The sequence below is a fragment of the Syngnathus typhle genome, linkage group LG7 (genome assembly GCF_033458585.1).
Source record: "Syngnathus typhle isolate RoL2023-S1 ecotype Sweden linkage group LG7, RoL_Styp_1.0, whole genome shotgun sequence".
NCBI classification, from domain to species: Eukaryota; Metazoa; Chordata; class Actinopteri; order Syngnathiformes; family Syngnathidae; genus Syngnathus; species Syngnathus typhle.
The window spans coordinates 8,487,685-8,512,470 of NC_083744.1; the positions used below are offsets into that span (position 1 = coordinate 8,487,685).

Sequence of the window (24,786 nt, forward strand, 5' to 3'; positions counted from 1 at the left end):
CGACACAAATTCTAACCAGATGCATTTGGAAGCTATTTAGACAATTTGGCTCAAATCAGCTCACTCGTCATTGCCAATAGTCATCACACAAAGCAACGGCCAATTCTTCACTTTTACACCATAAGTTTATTCATAGATGAAAATCTTGCATGTTCATCAGTCACTATCATTGCGTTTTGCTTTAATTTGTTACATACAGCATTATACATAGTGTAAGTAAGTTCAGATGGAGCATGCAAGTGTGACCTGCATACTTCAGTGTGCAACTGTTTATGCAATATAAATGTTTACATTCCAGAAATAGCAATTGAGCAGGATGATGATATACGTGAGACGAGGTCAGCAAATATCATTTGAAGGATCACAGTGGGGAAACTTGCCAGTGACAAATTCCCTTGTTAACTGTGGAAGAGAAAGAAAGCACTCTGATAATAACAGTAAAGGCCTTGCATTTTTACCATGCTACAAAAAAATCTAGGATTAAAAATAACTTCAAGATGCATTTGTGATAGTTTTTGTGTCTGTACGCAAAGTCACCGATTAGGCTGTCTGTCACACAGGTTGCAAGTTCCAATAAAAATGATCAAAATACAAAATGCAAGCTATTTGGAACATTAAAATGTTACCGCTGTAATTTATTCTTAGTAAATGAAGGAAAAACTTAACTAGAGCTAAATTCAGTCAACATTGTATTAGATTTATTCCATTGCAGTTCTCTTGTTCTCTTTTTTGTTTTTAAATCTACCTAGGTTTAAGGTCAAATGAGACTGTATTTGCTCAACCAGACACTGAATAACAGTACACTGACTATTTACACACTGCTTGTCACTCTTTCACCCATTCACTGGAGTTGTACATATTTAGTGGCCCCTTCCTGTACTTCCCTCTTGACTCTTTTGTTCAAGTGTAGCTGGGGCCTCCCAATGACATGATGGCTTGTTCCTGTAAAACTAATAATGACTGAGATTTGTGCGGGCTTAGCATTCTTTCACCCCTTCACGGCTTGCCACTGGGAACGGAACAAGGGGAGGGGTAGAAGGGTCCGAGTGAGGTTTGCTTAACACACGTTTGTGGAAAAGAAAGAAAATGCAAAAGGTCAGTTAAAAGTTTTTTTTTAAAAAGCTAATGTCACAAAGTGGTCAGTTTCATTTTCCAGAAGCACAACGGATGCACTACTGCAGGATCACCGAGTTGAACGTATGAAAACTCCTCTGCTGCTTTCCCAGCCGCACTCTCGTAAATCATCCTCTCCCGGAGATGCAGTCACCGGCGTCCGCCGAGGGGGTCAGCAAAGCTCACCAGCAACATGTGTAAATCTAAACTGCAAACTATGAAACACATTTCACATATTCTTGACCTAGAAATCCACATAAGGATCCCCAGATGTGGGAGGAGATAAAACGAAAGGGCAAAGGGGGAGGCCTCACTGGGACTCCCCTCTTGCTGGGACATGTGCGCACAGTGTGCCAGCAGACAACTCTGATGCACAGACAGCTGCCATTTCTCTCTTCTCCCTCTTATGTTTCTCTCCTGCACCGCCACCACCACCCCCCCCCCCCCCCTCTCTCAACTACGTATTCCCTTTCCTTCAGTCTACTGCTGGCCCGCACTTTTCCTCAGGCGAATATAAAGGCAGGTCCTGTTGGAGAGCGCTTGTGTAATCTTGGCTGCACATGAGCACCGGGGTCTCTTTGCCTGATTCAGCTGCAAAAGCTCACACGGATGAGCTCTCGCTGCTCGGTGGACAAGGTTGAGAGAGGGAAGAAGGAGCACCTTTAAGGACAAAGTTGGAATTAAGGTACTGGAACTTTACGCGCACCATGACGGGATCTCTGCTGCTGCTGCTGCTGTCCCTGTTGGTGCTCTCCACAGGAAGTGATAGCAGAAGAATCAGGAAAAGAGGACTGAACCAAAAGGTGGGATTAATGATGTCACCTTCACAGCCTCACAATGATTCAACTCAAACAGGTGTGAGTTAGAAGGGACTCCATTTATGATTTTTGTTTGCGGAAGGAGGTGAAAGCTCCAGGTGATACAGCACAACGGCTGCTCTGTTACAAAGAATGTGATGAGGTGAAAGGTCATCAAAGTTGGATGGCTATTTGATTTTTATTCTTGTTTGGCAGTTCAATGCTATGTGTGATTTAAATGATAGGTTAATGAATAAACAGGTGTACTATTAGATATTTTATATGATGCTTTATGAAAAATACCGGAGACTGATTACTAAATTACTTAACAGGAACTCTACATTTCATTAAGTGGCTGGGCAGAATTAGTGGAGCACAATTATTTGTACCCCGTAGCCACGGTGGGAAAAACTAACCATAAAACCCTAAATGTGATTATATGTATTCATCATCAAGTTCCATACAGTGAGTGTAAATTGTGCAAGCAGGTTGGAATAAGTCACCCATTTTCATATTTCATGTGAGCTTGTGAAGAGGAGACTGTGTGCATTCGAATGTGCGTGTGTGCGTGCGTACGTGTGTGTGCGTGTGTGTGTGTGTGTAGGGACAGAGCGGGCCCCTGCTTGTTAAGTCAGCTCAGTGTGGCTGAGTGATCAAAAGTTCAGTGTAGCGTGATGCCTTGTCATCCTCTTGTGCTTCAATGTTCTCCCTTTCTGACCAGTTGAGGATATTGTCGGCTCTTCCTCTTCCCTTGACTTAGCTGGTAACCATTCCACCTCTCCTTAAAAATACTTTCTCTCCTACCCTCGGCCGTGTGCTTCTTTTACGCTCACACGGCGTGCCCATCTTAGTTTATGGAATGGGCTCAAAGTTTGGACTTCAGCCTCAAAGCTGCTCCAATTGGAATGTGCTGAGATGGCTGTTCGCAGGCAATTTGCCTCTTTTCTTTTCATCTCTATCAGTCTCTTTCAGTCTGTCATTTCTTTCAAAATCACCCCCATACTCCATACTAAGTCATACTTCAGCCAAATCCAGTTCCAATGCATTTTATGAAGGCAGAGGAGATATTTGTTCAGCGACTTTTCCAATAGTTTTTCTTCTACACCTTCTTATATATGACATTTATGTAGTTGAAGTTAAGACTATATATTTGACTGCTTTTACAATTTCATATTAACAGTGGTCAACTTAATCTTTACAAAAAAAATAAAGCAGGAGATGCATCTGAGAATGATGCCATTATACATTTGCCATTTTTTGTGTTTGTTATTTTTACTTGATTTCTTCACTTCTTTTTACACTTGCAAATATAATCGGTCCAAAACTTTAAAGTAGTCAGGTCCTAATAATTCGAGCAGCAAACAAGCCAACATGAATAGGAAACTTGAGTTAAGACCACAATCTATTTTATAGTTGTTTTACTGTCACAAAACCTCAAGAGGGTCAGAATAGTTGGCTTTTTTTCTAATTGAAACGCTCTCTCTTGGTCATACTAAAGATGACAAGTTCAGCAAAGTACACCTCCATGTCTGCCTTCTTTCGATGGTATGACTCATTGTTTATTCATTATTTCATCATTACCCATTTGACCTGGTGTCAGATAGTTTCTCTCACTTAAATTGTGTACATCACCTCCTCCCTTATCTAAACCTCTTGTGACCAAGGTCAAAGGTCAACAATAGCAGTTACTCAACATTGTCTCCGTGTTTGAAAGGGAGTGGAGCCAGACATGCTTGACAGACAGACTAAAGAGCTAATGGAAAAATAGATTCCATGTGACAATAAGTGGTAAGACAAGTAAATAGAAAAGCTTGTGTGTGATGTAAAGATTGAACACAAGATTTCCACCGCAGCGAGTTCTTTGAAAGTACCTGAACTTGCACACACATGCACATCATGAGACTCGTGCAGACACAACACAGTCGTCTGGCTCACACCTGCATGGGCACTGGTGATGTGCATTCCAGTTCGTTTAGGTGAACTGGATCTTTAGAATCAGTTCACTCAAAAGATTCGTACCAAACGAATCGTCAGCTCTGCAGACAGTCACAAATATATGCTTACCTTGGCCTGGGCCCTCTGGGAAAAGAAACTTGCAAGCGGGAAGAATTTCAGCATTTATGAAAAGGAATATAATGCTATGCTATCCTATGCTAGGCAGATGGAAAGATGTATGGAAGGGTTATTTTGCAAGAGTAGGCAAATTGCAGAACTTTGACTGCATTTACCGTACATGAAATTGAGTGGAGCTGCAGAAAATGAGGCCTGACAACCCAAGAGCTAACCAGATGTCTGCTGTGGGCAATGACACTTGGAAGACATGTTCTTTCCTGTCCACGCAAGAGTGGGTTTGACTGGGACCTTGGTCTCAAGAGGCTATAGCATTCAAACATTGTGTGTTAGTGTGTGCATTCACGTGCAAAGCCAACCCTATATTTATTTTTTATATTTAAAATAAGGACATGTTAGCCAAACTTGTAAGCAACTACTCAGACATCTCCAAGCAACTTGATGTTCCTGTGACTACAGTTGCACAGATTCTGTTTAGTAATTAAACATCCACAAGACTATAGCTAACCTCCTGGCTGTAGCCACAGGAGGTATATTGCTGACGGATTGAAGAGACGGATTATCCAAATGGTAACAAAGAGCCCAGAAGAATTGCCAAAGGAATTAGACATTAGCCTATTCCAAATGACCTTGAGCAAAAGGCTGACTGCAATGTGGACTGGTCGTTGGCCAGCTAATCACACATTTGCAGGGTCAAAGTGGAAACAACCCACCCACCCTGCCTGCATTAAAATCAGGCAAATGTACCATGATGATGTTGAATAAAGATGGAGTACGCTGTGTATGAAACCCATACATCATGTCAGACAGGAAGGAAATATCCTACATCTTGATGGAGAGTTTTGCAGGAGCAATTGGGATGTGATCGGATACAAGATAATGGGTAGTTACACTATTACGCAGTCCCAGTCGACTTTGTGCTCCTTGTGCACGAGTTTAACTGTACTAAAGTTGGTTATTGTATGTAATATTCTAGATATATTACAAACAGAAAACAAAATATTTTGGCTTTTTGTAAAAAGACGACAAACAACGATAAGCAAGAAAGATTTAAACTGTCTCTCACAAAGTAATACAATGTAATAATTAGCACATTTTGAAAGTCCCTTCCAACTTCACATAATGTGAATCAAGCACTCAAATAGCCATCAGCCCACTTAGCTAAATGCTGCCAGACAAACTAATTTGTGTCTAACACACATTCTCAGTGTGTGATGGCACTTCCCGTGCCAAACGTGGTTGGCTTTTATTTTCCGAGCTGAATTGCAAGCACGTTTGTCTACGCTGCCAAAAAAAAAAAAAAAATCCCATCACAGTGTGAGGCATTGTGTGCAGCCTACATAGGCTGATTACTGATTTAAGACAGAGTTCACAGAAGGATCCAAAGAAGTTGAGAATGCAATGAGACACAAATTGAATTACTTTGATTTCTGCTTATCAAAAGGAAACCAAAAGAAAAAAAGTTTTCAGTCTACCATCACATAAACCACACAGACTACCATGACCGTAGCATAGCAGAAAGACCATGAAACCTGTGTTGGATATGAGGAACATTATTTTCCCACGGTACAGTTCACTCGTTTTGCCACAGCTCAACTCACCATTGACACCATTTTTGGACATGTGGCTTATAATACCATAAAATAACCTATACGCTGCTTCTCTTGTTATATTGTGGCTGTCATGAGTTGTGCAGTCAACCCTATAAAATAATATGGCGCCATGAGGTTATTCCAAAGCGAAAATGAGAAAATGGGATTTTAGGAACAATGACCTTACCCCGGAAAAGGAATTCAAGTCTCAAATAACAGAATCCAAGTTTTCACAACATCAAACCACAGACACAATGGCTGTGATGCACATTCCATCACGTTAGCACACAAGAGCAGATGTCAGCAGCAGTGTGTGCATTCCTGGCTGCACGCAATTGTCCACGCAGGCCTCGAAAATTTATGTTTGTCGAAGTCTGATGTGAGGTTGCTTGCCTCCGGGTTTTGTGGCCTACTTTCCGTTCACTCTCAGATACACCATGGAAATGTGTGTGCGTGTTCCAACTGTAAACTACCTACTCGATCCAGGTCAAGACATTTAGAAGGCAGCGTGCAGTCTGTACTAAAGCCAAATCTTAGAACACAGTGACTGATGGGTCAGGACCCAAAAGTGGGTCGTGGGAACATTTTAGGTGGGTCACAGACAGATAGTAAAAATGTGTAGCATAGCAAAATAGTGTATATTTAGATAATTCCGGTCTTATATGCACTTATTCATTTTTCAACGCAATGCTGCAAAGTGTTAGATACCAAGTTAAACATTAATGTTTACAATTGTTACAACAATTGTTGGTACACTGAAAGTCACTTTCAACATGTAAGCACATGTTCATGTTTTTAAAGGGTATTGTTGAAAGAGAAATATTTTGTACAATAAGGCCCGTATCTCTGAATTATATACGGGTCCTCGGGTGACAAGGGTTCAGAATCAACACGAGAAGACATTTTGCTGCTCTCTAGCGGCCGATTTTGCAAAGACAAATTCACCAACTTATTTTCTGGGCTCCTAGGACTACGAGCATCCCAACCACCCGCAATCCACACAGCACCAGAAGAATGACCGCTGCCCACCACCCCCTCAGATGCTCCCAGAAAGGGCCTGTGAGGTCCCAGGCTGCCGTTCAGACTCAGAGTGTGAGCGCCACAAACGCTGCTGCTACAACGGCTGCATCTACGCCTGCCTGGAGTCTGTTCAGCCCCCACCAGGTCTGTGTAACCAACAAATCCAATCCTTCATCAATGTTTATAACTGCTTCTGTGTCTTTGTCATCACGAGTAGTCCTTGACTGGCTCGTGCAGCCCAAGCCTAGGTGGTTGGGAGGCAACGGCTGGCTACTGGATGGTCCTGAGGAGGTGCTGCAGGGTGAGTGTGCAGTTACTGGAATCATTGCAATGTCAACCTGCAAGTTCACCGAGAAATTAAAACCATTAACCAACAAGTGCAGGGCTTCACTAAATGGGAGAAATTTAATAACTGCTGCCTTTGTATGAACATTAACTACCTAGAACAGTGGTTTTCACATTATTTACAAAAAATATTCAACGAGTGCCATCATCACGACCGACAATAAAATACAGTAGCACTGTATCATTACAAGGCCCGAAGGCTTATCCACCCTTTGCTAAAAATGTTTCATTCCCTTATGCTGGACATGCACTAATATGTATTTTTAATGAGCAGCCGAGGCGTGCAGTACAACAGAAGATGGCGACGAACCTCTCCACTGTCCCACTGGATACGAGTGCCACATCATCAACCCAGGAAACCCCGCCACTGGCATCCCTAACCGGGGACAGTGCATCAAGCAACGTGCCAACTCTGGTAGAACTTCATGAACTCTTGGACATACTGTATTCTTCATTTGAATCTAGAGCTTCAAATGACCTAAACTAATAATCACCAGAGTTAAAAAAGGACTAAATCCTTATGATAGAAACAAAAGCTGATGAGATCCCGGATTGGCAATCCGTGAACAGTGCTAAATAAAATCCTTAGTCCATTTTTGCTGCATTCATTTTGGCTCAATTACGTAAAGCATTTTTCAGTATTTGCATGCATTGATTAAGTGCTGCGATACAACTTTGTTACCTCTTTTTCCTTTAAGATGGACGCGGTCTAAGACACAAATTTTTCAAGGACTACAAGGACTACTTAGGTAAGTGTGGTAATAAGACCAAATGGTAGCACACAACCATCATGACTAAGTCTGAAGCATTAACAGTTCACCTGACCTGATACTTTTTCCTTGCAGGTACCAGTACAAACAATGCAGTGGGCTATGAGAAGCATCACAAGCACCTGGGATAAGCAACACCTAGTACTCTTTTTTTTTCTTCTCTTATGCTCTTGCTTTCAAACTACACTTTCCTTTTTATGTTGTAAGTTCTCCAATTAAACAACCCCAACACTTGCACTGGTGTTGAAGCTGCTTTTCACCACACATCAGTCAGAAGAGAGTAAACGCTACTACCTCTTCTCGTCTCTACGCTCCACAAAGCCCTAATCTCAGGCATGCTACTATCTGACAGCCAAAGAAAGTTGGTGCTTTTCCACATTATGTATCATCTCTGAGTAAAGGTCAAGTCGAGAAGTTGTGAGGGTATCAATGATGCTTACCAAATATCTCAAGTAGTAATTCTATTACCATAGTCTTAGGACCATTCCTATTTGGAAAATTTCCTCCACTCTACTCAAGGCCTGGGGGCCATATCTGGCACACAACATTTTATGTGGCCCCCAGTAGCAACTCAATGTTTTTGCAGATTGTGCCTGCGTGCGTGCGTATAACAAATCCATCTTCCTGGCAAGGTTAAAGTTTTAAGGCTGGTCAATTGGAAAAAAAGGAAGACAATCTGGTTCTAGAGGATTCTCTCTCTTTCTCTGAAGGCCAAATTTCCTGCCCTGAAAGCTGGAATGTTTCACGGGCAAACTGAACATTTCCATATGTGGTAGTTGAAATTTAAGATTTTCAGATTGAATATATTAGCAACAAATGTGTCACAAATAATACACGCCATAGCAATTTGATTTGTAGACTTGCATGGCTTCACCGGTGCAACGCTATCGACCAAGAAAACATGCAATTTTACGTCATTGATGCTGCTCAATTTTTTTCTGCCTGCAATAACTAACAGCAGGATAAGCTGTTTTCCATCATTAATGCACAAAACAAGATGACTGTGTTGAACAAAAGCCGTAACATTGACTCTGTGGTGCTCTCTTGTTTTTAGTAAATAAAACATAATATGTGAAATAAGAGAGCAATGTGTCAAGTTTTTAAGGAGACACTGCATGAATCACACATTTCTCTTTCTTTATTCTTTTCTTCATTTCTTCATTCAACATTAGGTTTTGTTTGAATTGGACACAGACAAGTATTAATATAACAATATTTATGTAATTGTGAGGTGAGGAACTGCCCTGCGCAATAATCTCTCCACGTCTAACATTTGATGCTATCTTTTCAACTTAATTTTATGTACATCAGGGGGGAAAAACTGACATTTTCATCTGACACCACACAACTCCAGCCTTTTTAGATATGGTTATTTAGTTAAGATTTGTTTTATGTGTTTGCCCTAGTGGTGTTACCGTAACACCAAAGGCTGCAACAAAACACACTTTTAATTTAGTCTCCAATGACTCCGGTTTGTACAATTTATAAATTCAAGTCTACATGTGTCCACTAGATGTCAGTGTGATTTAAAGTAGATCTACTGAACCGCCAAGAATCCTCACACAGCAACTTGTACATTATTTCACGTCATCCCTGTAAAGTTTTTTCATTTTGTTAAATGGGGATGGGATGATGACTTTTGCTTCAGGACTGGCTTGCCAGATGGAATTCTGCAGCTGCAGCCCATGTCATGTTTGTATGTGCTGGTACTTTATGCATTTGACTATCAAAGGGTTTGATGGTGAGCAATTTACACGAGTAAAACGTGACAACCAACAAACCTTTCACCTACTGTATGTAATAAAGGCCTTGTATGGAAGTTCAAAGATGGTAATGAAAACAAGTCCATGCAGTCCTGTCCTGTACTATGTGCACAAAGTACGCTTGGCCTTGTGGGGATTGTGCATCTTTTATTCTGATGAACCTCTGACCCTGATAAGGTTTCACACCACATCTTTGTCTCTTGAATAAAATACAACTATTAGTGAGAGCACTCAGCTCTTCTGGGCAATATACTTATATCAATATCCCCGAGTAGAGTATTGGTGTTGATACGATCATTTCATCCACTATTTGGTTCAAGTGTGCTTATTCTCATTTCAACACATTATTCATGCACCCTAGTTTTGCATGCCTTTCGCAACAGAACCGCCTGGGGCTTGTTGTTGGGGAGCTGTCACATGGCTCGGGCATCACTGCACGTGAGTCTCCATGTGGTAGCATAGCAGCCTCCTTTGAGATCTTAAATCGCTTTATCACTCCCACTGCTTCACCGAGCAATCTGGAAGCGTGTGTAGCAGCCAGCCAAATTCTTTCAAAGTGCTGGAAAAGATAAACATTAATTGGATACACAAGGAATTGTGGCTCACCACCCAGGGAGATTTGTTAATGAATGCCTAGCTTGCATCCAGTGCCTGTTTTCCTTTAACAGTGAGTCACGCAAAAGAGAACGGCTACGTCGCGTATGCCAACATCCTCCCCCATTGCACCTTCTCCTTCTATCGCCGTAGACCCAGGAGAATTGTTGTGTAATAAAATGTGAGGCGTTATCTAAAATGTTATATATAAAAAGATCTCCTTGTTTACCATGTTTGACTCACCAATCTATTTTTGTTGTAACATCAGATTTAAATCTGTAATCATGTTAAGCAAAGAGACAAAAAGAGACTTGGCTGTTCAGATGTTTGACATCATTGTAAAGACGGTCACTTTGAGAGCATGGAACTCTACCACAACTCTTGAGTTATTATAAATGCACCAATGATATATTGTCTTGACATTTTATTGATCATATCAAGACGACTCAACCTGTAACCTCTGGGAACAGATCTGTGGACTCTGCTCATCTCGTTCTGTCCCGTTGGACTTTTCCTGACTAAATATATGGACTGTATGTATTAAGTTGTATACTTTATGGGAATATTTCTTAGCACTGGCCGTGTTTGTGTTCATGTTTGGAGTCTTGTATAAAAAAAAAAACAATAGAATAAAACCTTATTGCAAATTAAAAGTCAATCGTAGACTGATGGTGAATCTTATTTTGAGTGCAGCTTGCCAGCTGCACAAAAGTGAGCTATGTGAACCACTTCCCTACCAGTGGCAATAGGACAAGCCACAAGTGAAAAGGTTGCTTCCTGATTGTGTGTCAATCTATGTGACATCTGGAGATTGACAAAGTTCTGCATGCCAGTACAGAAGATTACGCCTGAGTCTTTGACAGTAATGCAATTAACATCTAAGAGGCTTTGCATACTCCAAATGTTATCCCAATACGTTTGTCTGAATGGGACCGAGTGAAATACTATCACCTCATGAAACAAGCGTTTCAGTAACTATTGTCTAGATGTCATTATTTAAGCCCGGCAATTTCTTGTATTTGTTGTGATTTGAAGACAGTGGATTGTCTGCGTATCAAGTGAGCCAGGACAAAGGGGGATCACCTTGCTGGGTTTTCTGTGGAGGGTGACAGGAAGGTTAGCACTTAAAGACTAACAGTGCTCATTTTACATGCGTGACAAAGCTCACAATTACGCATTGCCTCCCAAGGACCAAATGAGAACCCTAAGTCAGTCACTGGCTAATTTTGGGGGGGGGTTCCCATTGCTGCGTAAACTCCTGTAATGTGATCACACTATAGTGTAATCACCACGCCTATGGTTTTTAAAATCAAGAAGAGAACCAGCGCAAGCTCTCCGACATAGAGTGGATCTGAGACTCATGCTTATCTTTCGGCGCGGTTATTGTAAAAATAATGAATAATGTATTCCGGATCATGAGTGGATTATGTGTTTGTAGGTGGTCTACTCGGGCTGGCACAGTTGACACAGATATACAATACTAGGTCAGCCTCTACCTGGATCAGCAGACAAGCACAAATGAAATGAATATCTCATAATGTCTTCCTTAACTCTTTAGTAAGTAAAATAATGGGACAAGTAGGATCCCATTTAGCCTATCCTTACAAATATTTATCAAAGCAGATTCAAAGTAGATTAGACATATTCACTCCAGAAGGAAAATTTCAAGGAGAAATGTGTTGACCTATATTTTAAATAAGGCCAGAGAGCCATTGAGAAGCTTACTGTGTATCTAAAAATTCACCTCGTACCCGCTGGTGAGGGTGAGCTACACCCCTCCGCTTCTCTGGCAAACGGCAACGGTCATTGATGCTATATCATTTGCCTGCGATGTCGCTGCACTTTGCTTCATCAGACAACTTGCAGCAATAAACCCATGCTCCAAGGGCACAGCTTGTTATTCTCCAAACTGAATTTTGTGTGACCAGTCTCCTTTAGCCCTGGCTAGCCCTTCTAACACCTGCTGTTCATTGTTGTTACCAACTTTGGCTTAATGACCCAAATTTGTGAGCCAACTATCAAAGCATGAGCAGAACAACCAAGATGGTCTGAGTGAGCTGTAATGGAATACACTATGCTTCAGAAATAGCAAGATATTACCTGTCACCAAAACAAAGTGATATACTGTTTTTATTTTTGGCCAAACGACTGCAAGCGAAGGTATTACAGCTCCTAAGAGGATGGAGTAGGATTGCGGTCATTTCAGTGGGAAACATTGCGCTGATTCGCAAAGTGGAGGTTCCGAAAGAAGTCTGTTTGTCAACCGAGGTTCCGCTGAATTTTAATTTATTTGGTGTGCTAGAGATGAGGACCAATGGGAGGCAATCTGACAGCTTCCGCTGACTTTGTCTCCAAGATACGGTGAGAAGAGAGAAGGCAGAGGAAAGTCTGAACCTCAGGGGGGATCCACTGTAGTGACACTACCTCCCATTCTGACTTCCTTGTTCACATGGGAAGTTCTCCTGAGATAGGTATCTATAGTAACTCTGTCTCTCCTCCGATACCCACCCAACCCCTTTTATCAAGATACACTCCCTGAGGCCTCCATCGCAGGAAGCCAAGTGCCAGGCCCGTCACCGATGTCTCCGGCTGCACGATGGGTCCCTTGTTGAATCACATACACACATCATTGTCAGCAGCAAAACAGAGGCAAACTCCCTCACTGGGTACAGTGACAGAGCAAAAAAAAGAAAGTTGCGTCTCTCTGGGTGTCAGTACCTGCCTTACTCAGTGCATCCTGAGTCGTGGGGGAATCAGACAAGAAACACCTGCACGATAGCTGGATACGGAATGGAAGCATAAGTGATTGCTTTCTACATTATGTAGAAAGATCTGAAGTAAAGTCACCGGTTTGCGTTGAAAGATACTCGACTCTATTTCATCAGCATCCAGTGAATAGCAATGGAACAAAACTGGGACCTTACAGGATGCAGTCATTCTAGACAAGGCGATCGTAATATGTCGTCTTTGACATGCTGAGTACTCCAAATCTCTCCGGCTGACAGTGGACGGGTAGAGGTTGACTTCAGTGCGTGGTTGTGGAAGCATGGATGGGTTGCATGATGCGGGATGACGGGAACTCACCTGCCTGTGGTGGCTTTAATGTCCTCCGAGGCTGCTGTTGGAGCAGGAAGAGGAGGATCCAACCTGAGGTAAAACGTGAGCGATCAATACATAAGTTTATGCACTATTTTGTATTGCTGGTGCACAGCTTTTTATTTTCACTGACTTTTTTTTCCAAATAATAATATTAGGGTTGCTTTAGACAATGCTTTGTCACCATGGTGAAGATTAACTACGACTGGTGAACAATGGCAAAGCTTGTTGTAAACGGTTATTTGACCATTGCTCATACCTTTAGGCTTAAGTTATGGATAACATACGCTCAGAAAAAAACCTATGTAAGTTTGTTGAAAATGGCCATGTATTTCTAAATATTACATAAGTGAAGAGTGATAGAATGGGGCCTTCAAAAATCCTTTTTTTTTAACTTGAAAGAAATGTCCAACATATCTTTTCATCCTGATCCTGGTCCATTCAGCTGCAATTACGTTTGAGCTTTTCAAAGATGGATGCCTACTGATTGTTAATCAAGCTACACGGAAAGAAGGTCCACATAAGTGTACTCTGTCTTCCCCTTGCGAGCGCTCCACTCCACCAGCTCAGCCCAATCAGTCTCAGCACCAAATCCGGACTATGGCATCAGGGCCCGCAGGCTCGTTGCTTTGTACAGCAACCTGATATACATGAAACCTGCACACAACAGTTGCTTAGGGGCTTGACTAGCGTAATAAGCAGCTTTTTGAATAGGTACACATCGTGTCCCGGGGAAGAGATGGATTACTGAAGTGACCACGTCCATTGCATAAGAACTATCAGCTAATCATACTCAGCTCCTGGGCCCCTTATCACATGGATAAAGAGTGTTGCTTCCCCCCGCTCAGGGAATTAGTCAATGGAAGATAAATGTCCATCACTCACTTGCATGTGCAACAGTTCGTTTCAAAATCGACCTGTTACATTACGAGCGGTTTTGAATAGCTGACCTTGCAACAATTCCCCTTTTAAAATGCACCCTCAATATTCTCTTTTTGTTCATCCATTAATGAAATGCTGTTTCTGTGATGGTTGTATTTGTCTTTTTTTGAGTGGTGATAATCATCTAATTTGATCGATCCGACACATATAGCTGTTTAGTCGCTGCTTCACTTGGCCCAAGGCAAGCAGACTTTTAAAGCACAAATGAACAAATTCCTTGATGCACACCATTTTGTACACTAGAGCTGTACCCAAACTGCTAACAAATCATCCATCCATCCATCCATCCATCCATCCATCCATCCATCCATCCATCCATCCATCATCCATCCATCCATCCATCCATCCATCCATCCATCCATCCATTTGAAAACAGCAATGACATTTTCTTGGCAAAATATTGCTCGTTCAATGCCACATTTTCGGCGAGGCGAGAAAAGGAATGATTCATGTAACTCCCATTGCTGTATTAAGACATTTTTTTTAAAACTGTCAGTCATAATTGAGGATGACCATTTTGGTTGAGGCAGAATGTTTCCACAGCTCTTGTTTTGTTTATGTGAATCTCATGTGGTCATTAGCAAACCTATAATATTTCCTTAGGCGTAAGGTGATATAGTCTTGTGATGACATAGAAGGGGTTGTTATGTGGGAAATGCTGCAAAGCACGCTTGTCTGCCAGGTAATCATGTATCTCCATCCCATAGTGGAGATAGTGAGCAAGGAGAATTCTAAGCGGCGCGGCTGACGTGCGTGAGTGCGTCGGTGGAAATCTGCTCCTCGGAGCGTCGGTGTTAAGAGGGGCAGCACGGTGTAGGTGGACAGAGGGAGAGGGATAGAGAAGACACATGCGCGTCTATATCGGGACATCCCCAGCTGTCCGCGGCAGAAACCAAGCGGACCAGGTGGCGTATCACGACGCACAGAGCCTACAACAGCTTGCCTCTCACTAATCTCCACCTTGGTGACGGCAGCACTGCACGTAAAAATCCTGGAATGCGATATGTTCCATTTCGTTTGGTCTTCTTTGTCATCCGTGGTTCCGATCAGCTTCTAAGGTACTCAACGCACTCATCACTGGAGGACTCGGACAGCGGGGCTTTGCCATTTGACGCTCCTGAATGAGTTGGATACAATGAGTCTTTTTGCCTGGATTTGATCCAAGTCTCTCGAGTCAGAGTCACTTTTTTTTATTATTCTCGCTGTAGTTATGTTGCCAGAAATAAATAAGGTGAGGAAACTTGTTTTTATTAACATTCGTATATAGTTTTCGAATTGCACTTAGATTTATTTAGGCTATCACTCCTGATGTCACATATATCATCTTGTTTTACTGACTAACAAGACAATACTTAAAATATAGACAACATATTGTATGCAATTTAATATTAACTTAGATATTTGCTAAGGCAACATGTTTTATGCCACTCATTTGAGCTCATATAATTTTGTGGCAATATTGTCTGTATTTGCTTCACTATCCATGAATTTAGTTTCCCAGTAAATGCCAGCTTAGTCGAATGTTGGGAAAGCCCTGCGGTGCATTTGTTATGATGATACTATCGCTGCACACTGATGCATAATGTCAATTCCTCATCCACAAATTCCACAGAGATGATCATTCGCCTGTGTCTCCTGACCACATATTTTAGCTGCGCAATCACATCCCATTCTATTTCAATTGTTGGCACTTTGTATGGCAAAATTCAAGTAGTGATTTGAATTAAATATGACTTTGCCTTTGATGCATATTTTGACCCTCTGACCAAGTAACCAGAGAGGCTCACACTGAGGCTTCTGAGCTTCCCTCGTGCACCTGATGGGATGACCCTTCATTCTAATTCTTTTGCCCAGGCAACATTAATGAATTGGATTCTCTCACATCTTGAGAGATGAGTATTTGACGACCTTTATTGAGCTGAGGCAGATAGAGATATTTTAGCTTAGTAACATCTTATGGCACACCACAAAACAAACATTTCCACAAAAGATCAATACTCACTGTCACTTTTGTCTGTGGAAAAAACATTTCATTATTGTACCTCTAGCTACATTAACACTATATATGAAATTATTTTTGTCAAAGAATTTTGAGATTATATTATTCAAATATTTTTTTGCAGCACACTGATTGTAAATGATTGTCTCAGCATATAAGCATGAAAACAAAGAGAACCAGGATCTGTCGAGTGACCCAAACAAGAAAATACTGACGAGTTTTGGGTTTCCAGTGGAGAATGAGACGTATGAAAAGCATTTATGTGAATAAATTGTTTCCTAAAACTTATTGACAGTCAAGTTGGCATCTGGTTACATGACGTCATAGGGCTTCTACAAGCTCATCACTCCTTAGTCAGCTCATCTATCCAGGTGTTTTTTTTAACGTCAGAGTGACCTACATGGCCCTGCTGCTTCAAGTGAAGACCAGCCATGGTTTTATCCACCTACCAAAGGAATGGCTTTAATGGCGAGACTGACGCTATTTCTTTTACTTAGCACAGATGATTCTTTTGGAATGAATTTATTTTCAAGTTTGTCTCACAAAAACAGAATAAGCTTTATATTATAATGTATGTTTTTCCAGTATATTGGTGAGCATGGCTGTTCCAGTTCTACCTATTCCTTCCATTCTGGGCACGTGCTGTATCTTGAAATTGGGTTAAGCTTTATTTCACCCGTATGGAGCCAACAGGCTCACACGTTGATTAAAAAGGCACGTGCCGGGCAGATTGGTGACAAAGGCGCTTCATCCCAAATATCCCAGTTCCTTTTTATAGATTGTTGCTTCTCTTGAACACATTCAGGCATACACGTGCACATGCAAAGGCAAGCACGTGGATGTGCACATGTTCAGAAACTGCACAGCAGGAGGGAAAAGTGCAGCATATGAGAGCGATTGGTTGTTGCTGGGTTTTTGCGGGAGTGGTATATTTTTAGATCGCATTATTTTTGGTAGCATGGCTGTTGTTCAGCTGCCCTTCTGTGTGTGTTAGTTTGTGACTGGAGAAAGAATGTGAAAAGCAATTTCCGCTAGAATCCTAAAACTGATATTGTGTGTGTGACTTTCTAAGTGTTGCTCCATTCCAACTTTGCCACAAATAAACAGAAGTAGATAAGCTTCAGCTATCTCGCCGTGGATTTTAAACGTTATTGTTCCACCCACAGACATCACGCCCGGAGGCCTTCCCTCACAGACAGCAAGCAGAGGGCAGTCGTCTTGGGACCAACCGTTCCTGCTTACAGGTCAGATTTTAACCCCTGCAAGATGCTGCAGAAACTTGAATATTCTTCTACATAAATTAGATTTAATTAGATAATTTGATATTTTTGTAACTTACAGGACCCCCAAATAAACCAATCCTGTATGTCTGCATTGCATATGAGCAAAGCACATCTCACACCAATGATACTTAACGGTGGTGTTGTGTTTGATTCTTGTCATATTTAAGAAGAATGTTATTCTAATCGATTTAACTGAACGTATTGTCACGGAATGTCAGCCAACAAAATAAAGGCTTGTCCTAAATTCTCTCTCTAATCCCCCCCATGATACCGATATGGATCTTTACGATATCTAATTCTTCCTAGCGGACTTGGCATTGCAAAGGGGTTTAATTTTACCCATCAGGCTATCAGAGTATGCCTGATGGCAGCCAGAGAGAAACAAGTTGCCGCTCTTCTCCCCCACAAAGCTCCCAGAGAAGGCACCACGAGCCGGCTTGTCCCCATTACCCTCTGTAACTCCAGCCGCTCCCTGCTGGGGGTTCTTTATCACCTGAGCCTCCAACTAAAAAGCGATCAGCCTAACACAAAGATATACAGCTGAATGGGGCCGTGACAGGCGTGCAAGGACAGTGTAAAAAAGATATCATTCATTTATAGGTCACATTCACTGACACACTCTACTTCTTTGGTTTTTACAAGTGTGCTGTATTTGGGCCATTGTGAATATTTATTTTCTATCTCTCTGTGTCTGTCTTTATCAATGTCAACTATAAACCAGTAGAAGTGAAAAGATTTTAAAAAAAAAAAAATTCTATCCAATTACTGTAAATAGTATTCATTGTCAGCCTTTTTGGTTTAGTGGAAGTTGGTAGTAAAACCTTTTTCTTCCATTTACAGAAGTTTGGTGGAGGTGTGGAAACTTTGCCTCAGCTTGAGCCTCCAGTTGTCCAGATGGTTGTCAGCAATGCCAAGAACCAGCACCAGCAGCAGTCCGACCACATCCTGCCCCAAATTGTCAATCAGGGGGTCCAGAACCACTACCAAACAAACACAGTAAGTATATCATTAGAGCAGCTTTTAAACTTTCATTTTGTTGATAATATTAAAAGTGAGGTGACTGGTTTAGTGTATGATTTTTGAGGAGCAGCTTGAAGGTCAATGTGTTGTCTTACGTTGTAGACGTGCGACTGTAAGCTCTTTTAATAGCTTTGTGTGGATGAGTAAGATGACACAGAGCTAAAATCTGAATCTCCGTGAACAGATTGAGAGGCCAAATCCCACTCAACAGTTCACCATGCGATTTGGTGCAGCCATGGATAAAATATCAGCATCCCGCAACAACAAACTCTTCAGTAACAGACTGAACAAAGAAAAAGCACCCGAGGGTCGAAGGCTACCCATGTCTCCCACAGGTATGATTTTGTGGAGCACAGAAAAACACGATATACTCAAAAGTAAATCTATTCCTTGACTCATAGTTTGCATCACAGGCACTTGTTCATCCTCCTCTGCTCTTTGATCAATATGATAACATGACTCATCTGGTCCTCCTCTTCCACCTCCTCCTCTTCCAATCTGCTAACAGACTCAGTCAACACTTTCCAAGATCGTCTGACTGACTTTGAGAAGGAGGAAATCATGGACTACTCAGAGATCTGGTTCCTCGGGCTTGGCGCTCAGAAGATTGAGGCCTCCCAAAGTGCGCCGCAGAACAGCGGATATGATGACGAGCATGGGAGCTACATCAGGGTAAATTCATGATGCCGCCTACCATCATCTTTCACCTTTTATAAATGCCCTCTTAAAGGACAGAATGAGTTGGAAACGGTTGATCTGCTGTGTGCCGAAAGAAGAAGATGGAGCAGACGTTCAAATTTGGCAAAGCGTTATTGTTTGTATTTTGGGGTTGATTTAATTAGAACGCTAGCACAGCGTCCACTTTTCTTGGAAATCTCTGCCCCATAGTTTACCCCAAAGGGATTCGAGTCAGGGCTACATTCGACTCACCAGGGTCATTAACAGTGGCCTGATGACCCAAAGCCACTGTGACCGTGTAGGGCCATCCGATGTTCACTGACGTCAATGTCAAGTTATGTGATCCTTTTGTTGTCACAGGTCCTGCACGACCACATTGCCTACAGATTTGAAGTACTCGAAGTGATTGGCAAAGGCTCCTTTGGGCAGGTTCTGAAATGCTTGGACCACAAGACAAACGAACTTGTGGCTGTTAAAATGATACGCAACAAGAAGAGGTGCATATTGGGAATTTTGTTTTAATTTTTGGGTGGCCAATGGTAAATACATGTTACTTTCCTCTCCAGGTTTCATCACCAAGCTTTAGTTGAGCTGAAGATCCTGGATGTGATAAAGAGGAAAGATAAAGACAATCTTCATAACGTCATCCACATGAAGGAGTACTTCTACTTTCGAAATCACCTCTGCATCTCTTTTGAGCTTCTCGGGTTGGTGCATACTTTTGTTTTTTGCTGCTCAACATCCACAAAAACACAGACAAAACTGGTCCAATCACTCTTGGCCTATCACATTGATGTCAGTGTGTGACTTGAAGGGATTAGGGGTAACGTGATTAGTGTGTACCGTAGGCACAGTTTTGTGTCTCCCTTTAAATGGATGTCCTTTAGAGGACGTCTTGGACTGCCACCTTGTCTTACGTTACTGTCACCAAATCCTTTAGTTAAAGCCTTGATCAGAGCGCTATCTCTTACCCCTTCGAGCTTCATGGTGCGGCCGCTCAAATTACACCATCCATAGAGCAGCTCATCACAACAGACAGAAGGACAACATTGCTGGCACAATCATGTAATATTCCCAAGAGGAGGGGACTCTACTCAACTGTAAAGTGTGCAAAAATGTTTGAAACCTTAATAAAGTGACAAAAATGCAACCTTGATCTTGATCTTCACTTTACCAAATGGTTCATTTCTTTTCAGGGTGAACTTGTACGAGCTCATCAAAAAGAACAACTTCCAGGGCTTCAGTGTGGCTCTCATCCGTCGCTTCACTCACGCTCTGCTCAGGTGCCTGCAGATGCTGCACAGAGAGAAGATCATCCACTGCGATCTCAAACCGGTATTGATTCGTGCAGATGGTTGCATAAAACTGGAGTGAAAGTACATTCAAGGCACAATTGAGCTACTTTTTAAGTGCCCTGCCCAGCTCGGTCTGTAAAAATAATGTCGTAGTGCAGGGATTATCAACAGGTGGTCTGCGGCCCTCTAGTAATCATGGAAAATAATTGTAACATTTTTAAAAAATAAAATAGATGTATTATTTGGACTTGATTTATTTTCCAGCTAATTTTGTGAATCATTTACCCATCCAAATGATGTCAAATGTAGCTGAGATTCCCAAAATAGACATACAGATGCAAATAAATAGCCCTAATATGTCTATCCTCCTTCGGTGAAAAAAAAAAAAAAAATCCGCCAAAGCAGTGGTTCCCGAGTTGCTTGTTGAAAACGCCTGTTACGAGAATATCTGTGCTACCCTGTGGAGCAGTATAGTATTACAACAAGACTGCAGCTGAGAAACTAAAGAGGTTTTCTTCCACAGGAGAATATCCTATTGTCTCAGAGAGGACCAGGGAACATCAAGGTGATTGATTTTGGATCAAGCTGTTACGAACAACAAAGAGGTAAGAGCTTGCTGCATGTGAACATTTATCTTGTAAACAAAATGAGCTTGTGGAGTAAATTAAGTACCGTATTTTCCGCCCTATAAGGCGCACCTAAAAACCTCAAATCTTCTCAAAAACCAACAGTGCGCCTTATAGTCCGGTGCGCCTTATATATGGACCAAATTCCTAAATTCAAACTGGCCCGAAGTATTGTGTCATGAAATCAATCATAAGTGGCCCGCTGAAGACTATGAATCATGACTCAAAAAGACTATGGATCATTATTTTATGATTATAAAGTAATTTGTTCCGTCTGAAGTTGAAATAAAAAAGATAAAATGGAGAATGATTTGATTTGGATTAAAAATCTGACATGATGCATTAATGGTGCGCCTTATAGTCCGGTGCGCCTTATATAAGGATAAAGTTTTAAAATGGGCCATTCATTGAAGGTGCGCCTTATAGTCCGGTGCGCCTTATAGGCCGGAAAATACGGTAGTAGTAGTAAAGAGTGGTGGTAACTCATACCTTCATCAATAGACTGGAAGAACCGTAACAATGTAACTGAAGATAAAAAAAACATATAGGAACGGAGTTCTTCAGTCAAATTCAAAGTATGTGTAGGTGAAGTAAATCTCTCCTCTCTTCACCTCGTAGTGTACACCTACATCCAGAGCCGCTTCTACCGCTCCCCAGAGGTCATCCTGGGTCACCCCTACAGCATGGCCATTGACATGTGGAGCCTGGGCTGCATCCTGGCTGAGCTCTACACTGGTTACCCGCTCTTCCCTGGGGAGAGTGAAGTGGAGCAGATAGCATGTATCATGGAGGTGTGCATGTGATTAATCACTCTCTCACATGTGTTGTAAATTCTACTTCTTTTGGTTGTTTGATTCAAGAGTCCTATTTCCTTTTTGTTTGCAGCTTCTTGGAATGCCACCAAATGATTTTGTTCAGTCTGCATCCAGGAGGAGATTGTTCTTTGGTAAGAGGTTATCCTCACCCTTTTTGTATTACATTTTGTGACGATTATACAAATAGCTTGTCGAGTTTTTTTAGATGTTAAAAACTTATTTGAGCAATACTTTTTAACTGAAAGAAGAAGCCAAATGAGAGAAAAAAATAATGGTCACGAAAGCATTATTCCACTAATTATCTTGTTGAAGTGCTGAGATTTAAAGTGCTTGTGGGTAAGACTAAAAACATTTGAAAAAGTAGGATTCATTCATGAGTGTAATATTCACCTCTAACAACACCTCTGCTTGTATTGATGTTCAGACTCAAAAGGAAATCCCAGAAACACAACAAATAGTAAGGGGAAGAAACGAAGACCCAATTCCAAGGACCTGTCAACTACTTTGAAGACAAATGATGCTTTATTCTTGGACTTCATCACACGCTGCCTTACGTATGCTGCTGCTCTAGTTTCGAAATAGGCACCATTTTAATTCCGTTGCTCTAAAAACACTCTTTTCTTATCCCTTGGGCCTTTCAGTTGGGATCCAACTAAACGTATGACACCAGATGAGGGGTTACAGCATGGCTGGATCCTGGAGGGGAATTTCAACAAGGCAAAGCCCAGAACCAAACCATCAGGGAAGAAGCCTACGGACAGTGTGACTACCACAGAGAAAAATGGTGACTACAGTTACAGCAAACAAGCAAACAGCAAATCTGGTGAGTAAATATTGTAAGTGCTGCTAAAATATGGCAACAGTTTGAATCTGGAATTGATTACTATTTCCAAATCCGAACACCAGGAGCAGGAATATGATGCACATTTTCCAAATGTGTAAAGCATCCCCACTTTGCAGGAATTTAATATTCTTTGTTGTGGCGGTTCAGCAGAGAGGTTCAGCTCAGAAGAAAACTGTGACGAAGGCAAGTTGCAGAAACACAGTTCAGAGTCAAAGACAACCCCCGGTGAGCGTCTGCGACCTATCGGGGCTTCAGCGGAGGACGAAGTGTGCGAGAGTGAGGATTCCAAGCTTCAAGATGGTGGTTTAGAGAGGCCTGTTCACATCGTCATCAAAACTCGGGAAGAAGAGTGCACGGAAAGGCAAGACAGCCTCGTGTCATCTCAGTGTTTGCCTCCTATCATCTAAGAGCAGAGGAGAGCGGTGCTGCGTTCAAGAAAAACAGGAAAGTCATGTGGCCGCTGAGATTTGCTCCTGCTTTTGCATTCATCAGTCAGGAATACAAACTAAAACGGTATTAGCCAAGTTTTCCTGCAGGGTGGTTGTGATAGATTATTGAAACACTGCCATGTTGTGTTGTCTGAACACGACAAAAAACAATTCTGAGAATGGACGAACAATTGTTCTACAAGTGACCGACAAGATTTTAGATGATGTATAGAAGAGGTTACAATTAAAATATCCATGAAAATATTGCACTTTTGTTATTTATAATGTTTGTATGTTTGTTAACCACATGTGATGCTCGGAGAATGTAGTTTAAATCTTAGTTTATTATTATTATTATTATGGCATAGTCTTGGTTGAGTGTTGAAATCTGTGATAAATGTTTATTTTGTAAGGGGAGAAAAAATAAGGCAAATTTTTAAAACACCAAGAACAATAAAATTCTTATATTCATTCTTTTTTTTTCATTTTTATCCTCTTTTACAATCATTCTCATGTTAAACTACGAAAGTGTGTGTGCAATAAAGTTGAGCCAAAACTGTTTTTGTATGCAGACACGCAATGTCATGTACATTTTAACTGGAACACATATACTGCTTAAATTATTATTTAATTTATTTGCTTTAGCTAATGTATCTTGTATGATTGGCAAAACATGTGCACCTCAACCATTATGTATCTGTGTCCAAAATAAGTGTAGTTCAGAATACCCATTTATTGTTACTGAATGATAATACTTTGGATGTCTGTGTTTTTACACTAGAAACTGAAAGACAATCTTAGTTTGTGCCTTGCAGTATTAGACATATTGCACTTTACTGGTGTTTAGAAACTGTTGGCTAACTTCTTATAATTGTGCAGTACAATACGAAACCTTCCCACAGTTGTCTAATAGTGAAGAAATGCTTTTTTGTCTTATTGATTATTTTTGTTGTGAGTCAACGCCAGGTTGAAACAGGCAGTAAAGTCATATAGTGACAATCAGGCCAACAATCAGAAACTCTAATAGGAAAGAGACTGACGGTGATATATGAAAATTGAATCCTATTTATGTACTCAATGCTTAAATAAAATGGTTTTTAAAATGTGCGTGTCTATGAATTTGATACTGTGTTTAGAATATTCAGAGCTGTCTTTCGGAAGAAGGAACATATCAATATTTGAGTTGTAATTTGAAGAATAAGAAAAAGTCAGCCCTCCACTTTATAGCTGTAATGTGCTGCTTATTATGTTTGGGCAAACCAATCAACCAATCATACATTATGAATAAGTAAGTATTTATATCATTGAAAATTGATAATGATAATGCAACATTTCATAAATACTCATAAAATAAAATACAGTACAGCTAAAATACATTTGTCAGCTAGAAATATATATATTTTTTTTAATTTAATTTAAATCCCTCGTAGAAACATAAATATAGGAAAATACAAGGTGTGTCAGCAGTTTTAGGACCGCTTTCACCAAAGACAATGAATATATACATTCTGATACATTTATCAGAAATTGTCAACATAGTTACAGTTGAATTAAAAACGATCCTTTTCAAAAATAAATACATAATATAGGAACATAGTATCTGAAGAGATTCCAAATATTTGAACTGTACTATGCCAAAGGCACCAGATGGCAGCATTTAAACAATACTATATTTCAGGATCATTCTCCCACTTTG

General features: G+C 41.0%; 2 protein-coding genes across 3 annotated transcripts; both read left to right on the top strand.

Annotated features, from left to right (window-relative positions):
• Positions 1 to 1,465: 1,465 nt before the first annotated feature.
• wfdc1 (WAP four-disulfide core domain 1) lies at positions 1,466 to 8,789 on the top strand. Its single transcript, XM_061283941.1, has 6 exons — positions 1,466 to 1,916; positions 6,541 to 6,736; positions 6,810 to 6,893; positions 7,212 to 7,352; positions 7,636 to 7,686; positions 7,783 to 8,789. Exons 1-6 carry the CDS (start codon positions 1,821 to 1,823, stop codon positions 7,836 to 7,838), a joined length of 624 nt encoding a protein of 207 aa, XP_061139925.1. The 5' UTR covers positions 1,466 to 1,820; the 3' UTR covers positions 7,839 to 8,789.
• Positions 8,790 to 14,838: 6,049 nt separating this feature from the next.
• Positions 14,839 to 24,195, top strand: dyrk4 (dual-specificity tyrosine-(Y)-phosphorylation regulated kinase 4). Of its 2 annotated transcripts, none has more exons than XM_061284227.1 (14): positions 14,839 to 15,333; positions 17,268 to 17,345; positions 18,225 to 18,380; positions 18,589 to 18,739; positions 18,913 to 19,076; positions 19,443 to 19,579; positions 19,649 to 19,789; positions 20,279 to 20,417; positions 20,901 to 20,982; positions 21,622 to 21,794; positions 21,889 to 21,949; positions 22,243 to 22,372; positions 22,460 to 22,641; positions 22,813 to 24,195. In XM_061284227.1, the coding sequence occupies exons 1-14, from the start codon at positions 15,313 to 15,315 to the stop codon at positions 23,067 to 23,069; spliced, it is 1,872 nt and encodes a 623-aa protein (XP_061140211.1). In that variant the 5' UTR covers positions 14,839 to 15,312; the 3' UTR covers positions 23,070 to 24,195. The 2 variants fall into 2 exon arrangements, with proteins under 2 accessions (XP_061140211.1, XP_061140210.1); XM_061284226.1 differs by having other exon boundaries at positions 14,841 to 15,333; positions 22,810 to 24,195.
• The last annotated feature ends 591 nt before the right edge of the window (positions 24,196 to 24,786 follow it).

Excerpts from the sequence above, each read along its gene's own strand:
- wfdc1 (XM_061283941.1), top strand. The coding sequence starts at position 1,821 with ATGACGGGATCTCTGCTGCTGCTGCTGCTGTCCCTGTTGGTGCTCTCC. Across the intron at positions 6,894-7,211 it reads TCCTGAGGAGGTGCTGCAGG|CCGAGGCGTGCAGTACAACA; the intron begins GTGAGTGTGCAG and ends TTTAATGAGCAG. Across the intron at positions 7,353-7,635 it reads CAAGCAACGTGCCAACTCTG|ATGGACGCGGTCTAAGACAC; the intron begins GTAGAACTTCAT and ends TTTTCCTTTAAG.
- dyrk4 (XM_061284226.1), top strand. The coding sequence starts at position 15,313 with ATGTTGCCAGAAATAAATAAG. Across the intron at positions 21,795-21,888 it reads AGATAGCATGTATCATGGAG|CTTCTTGGAATGCCACCAAA; the intron begins GTGTGCATGTGA and ends TTTTGTTTGCAG. Across the intron at positions 22,373-22,459 it reads TTCATCACACGCTGCCTTAC|TTGGGATCCAACTAAACGTA; the intron begins GTATGCTGCTGC and ends TGGGCCTTTCAG.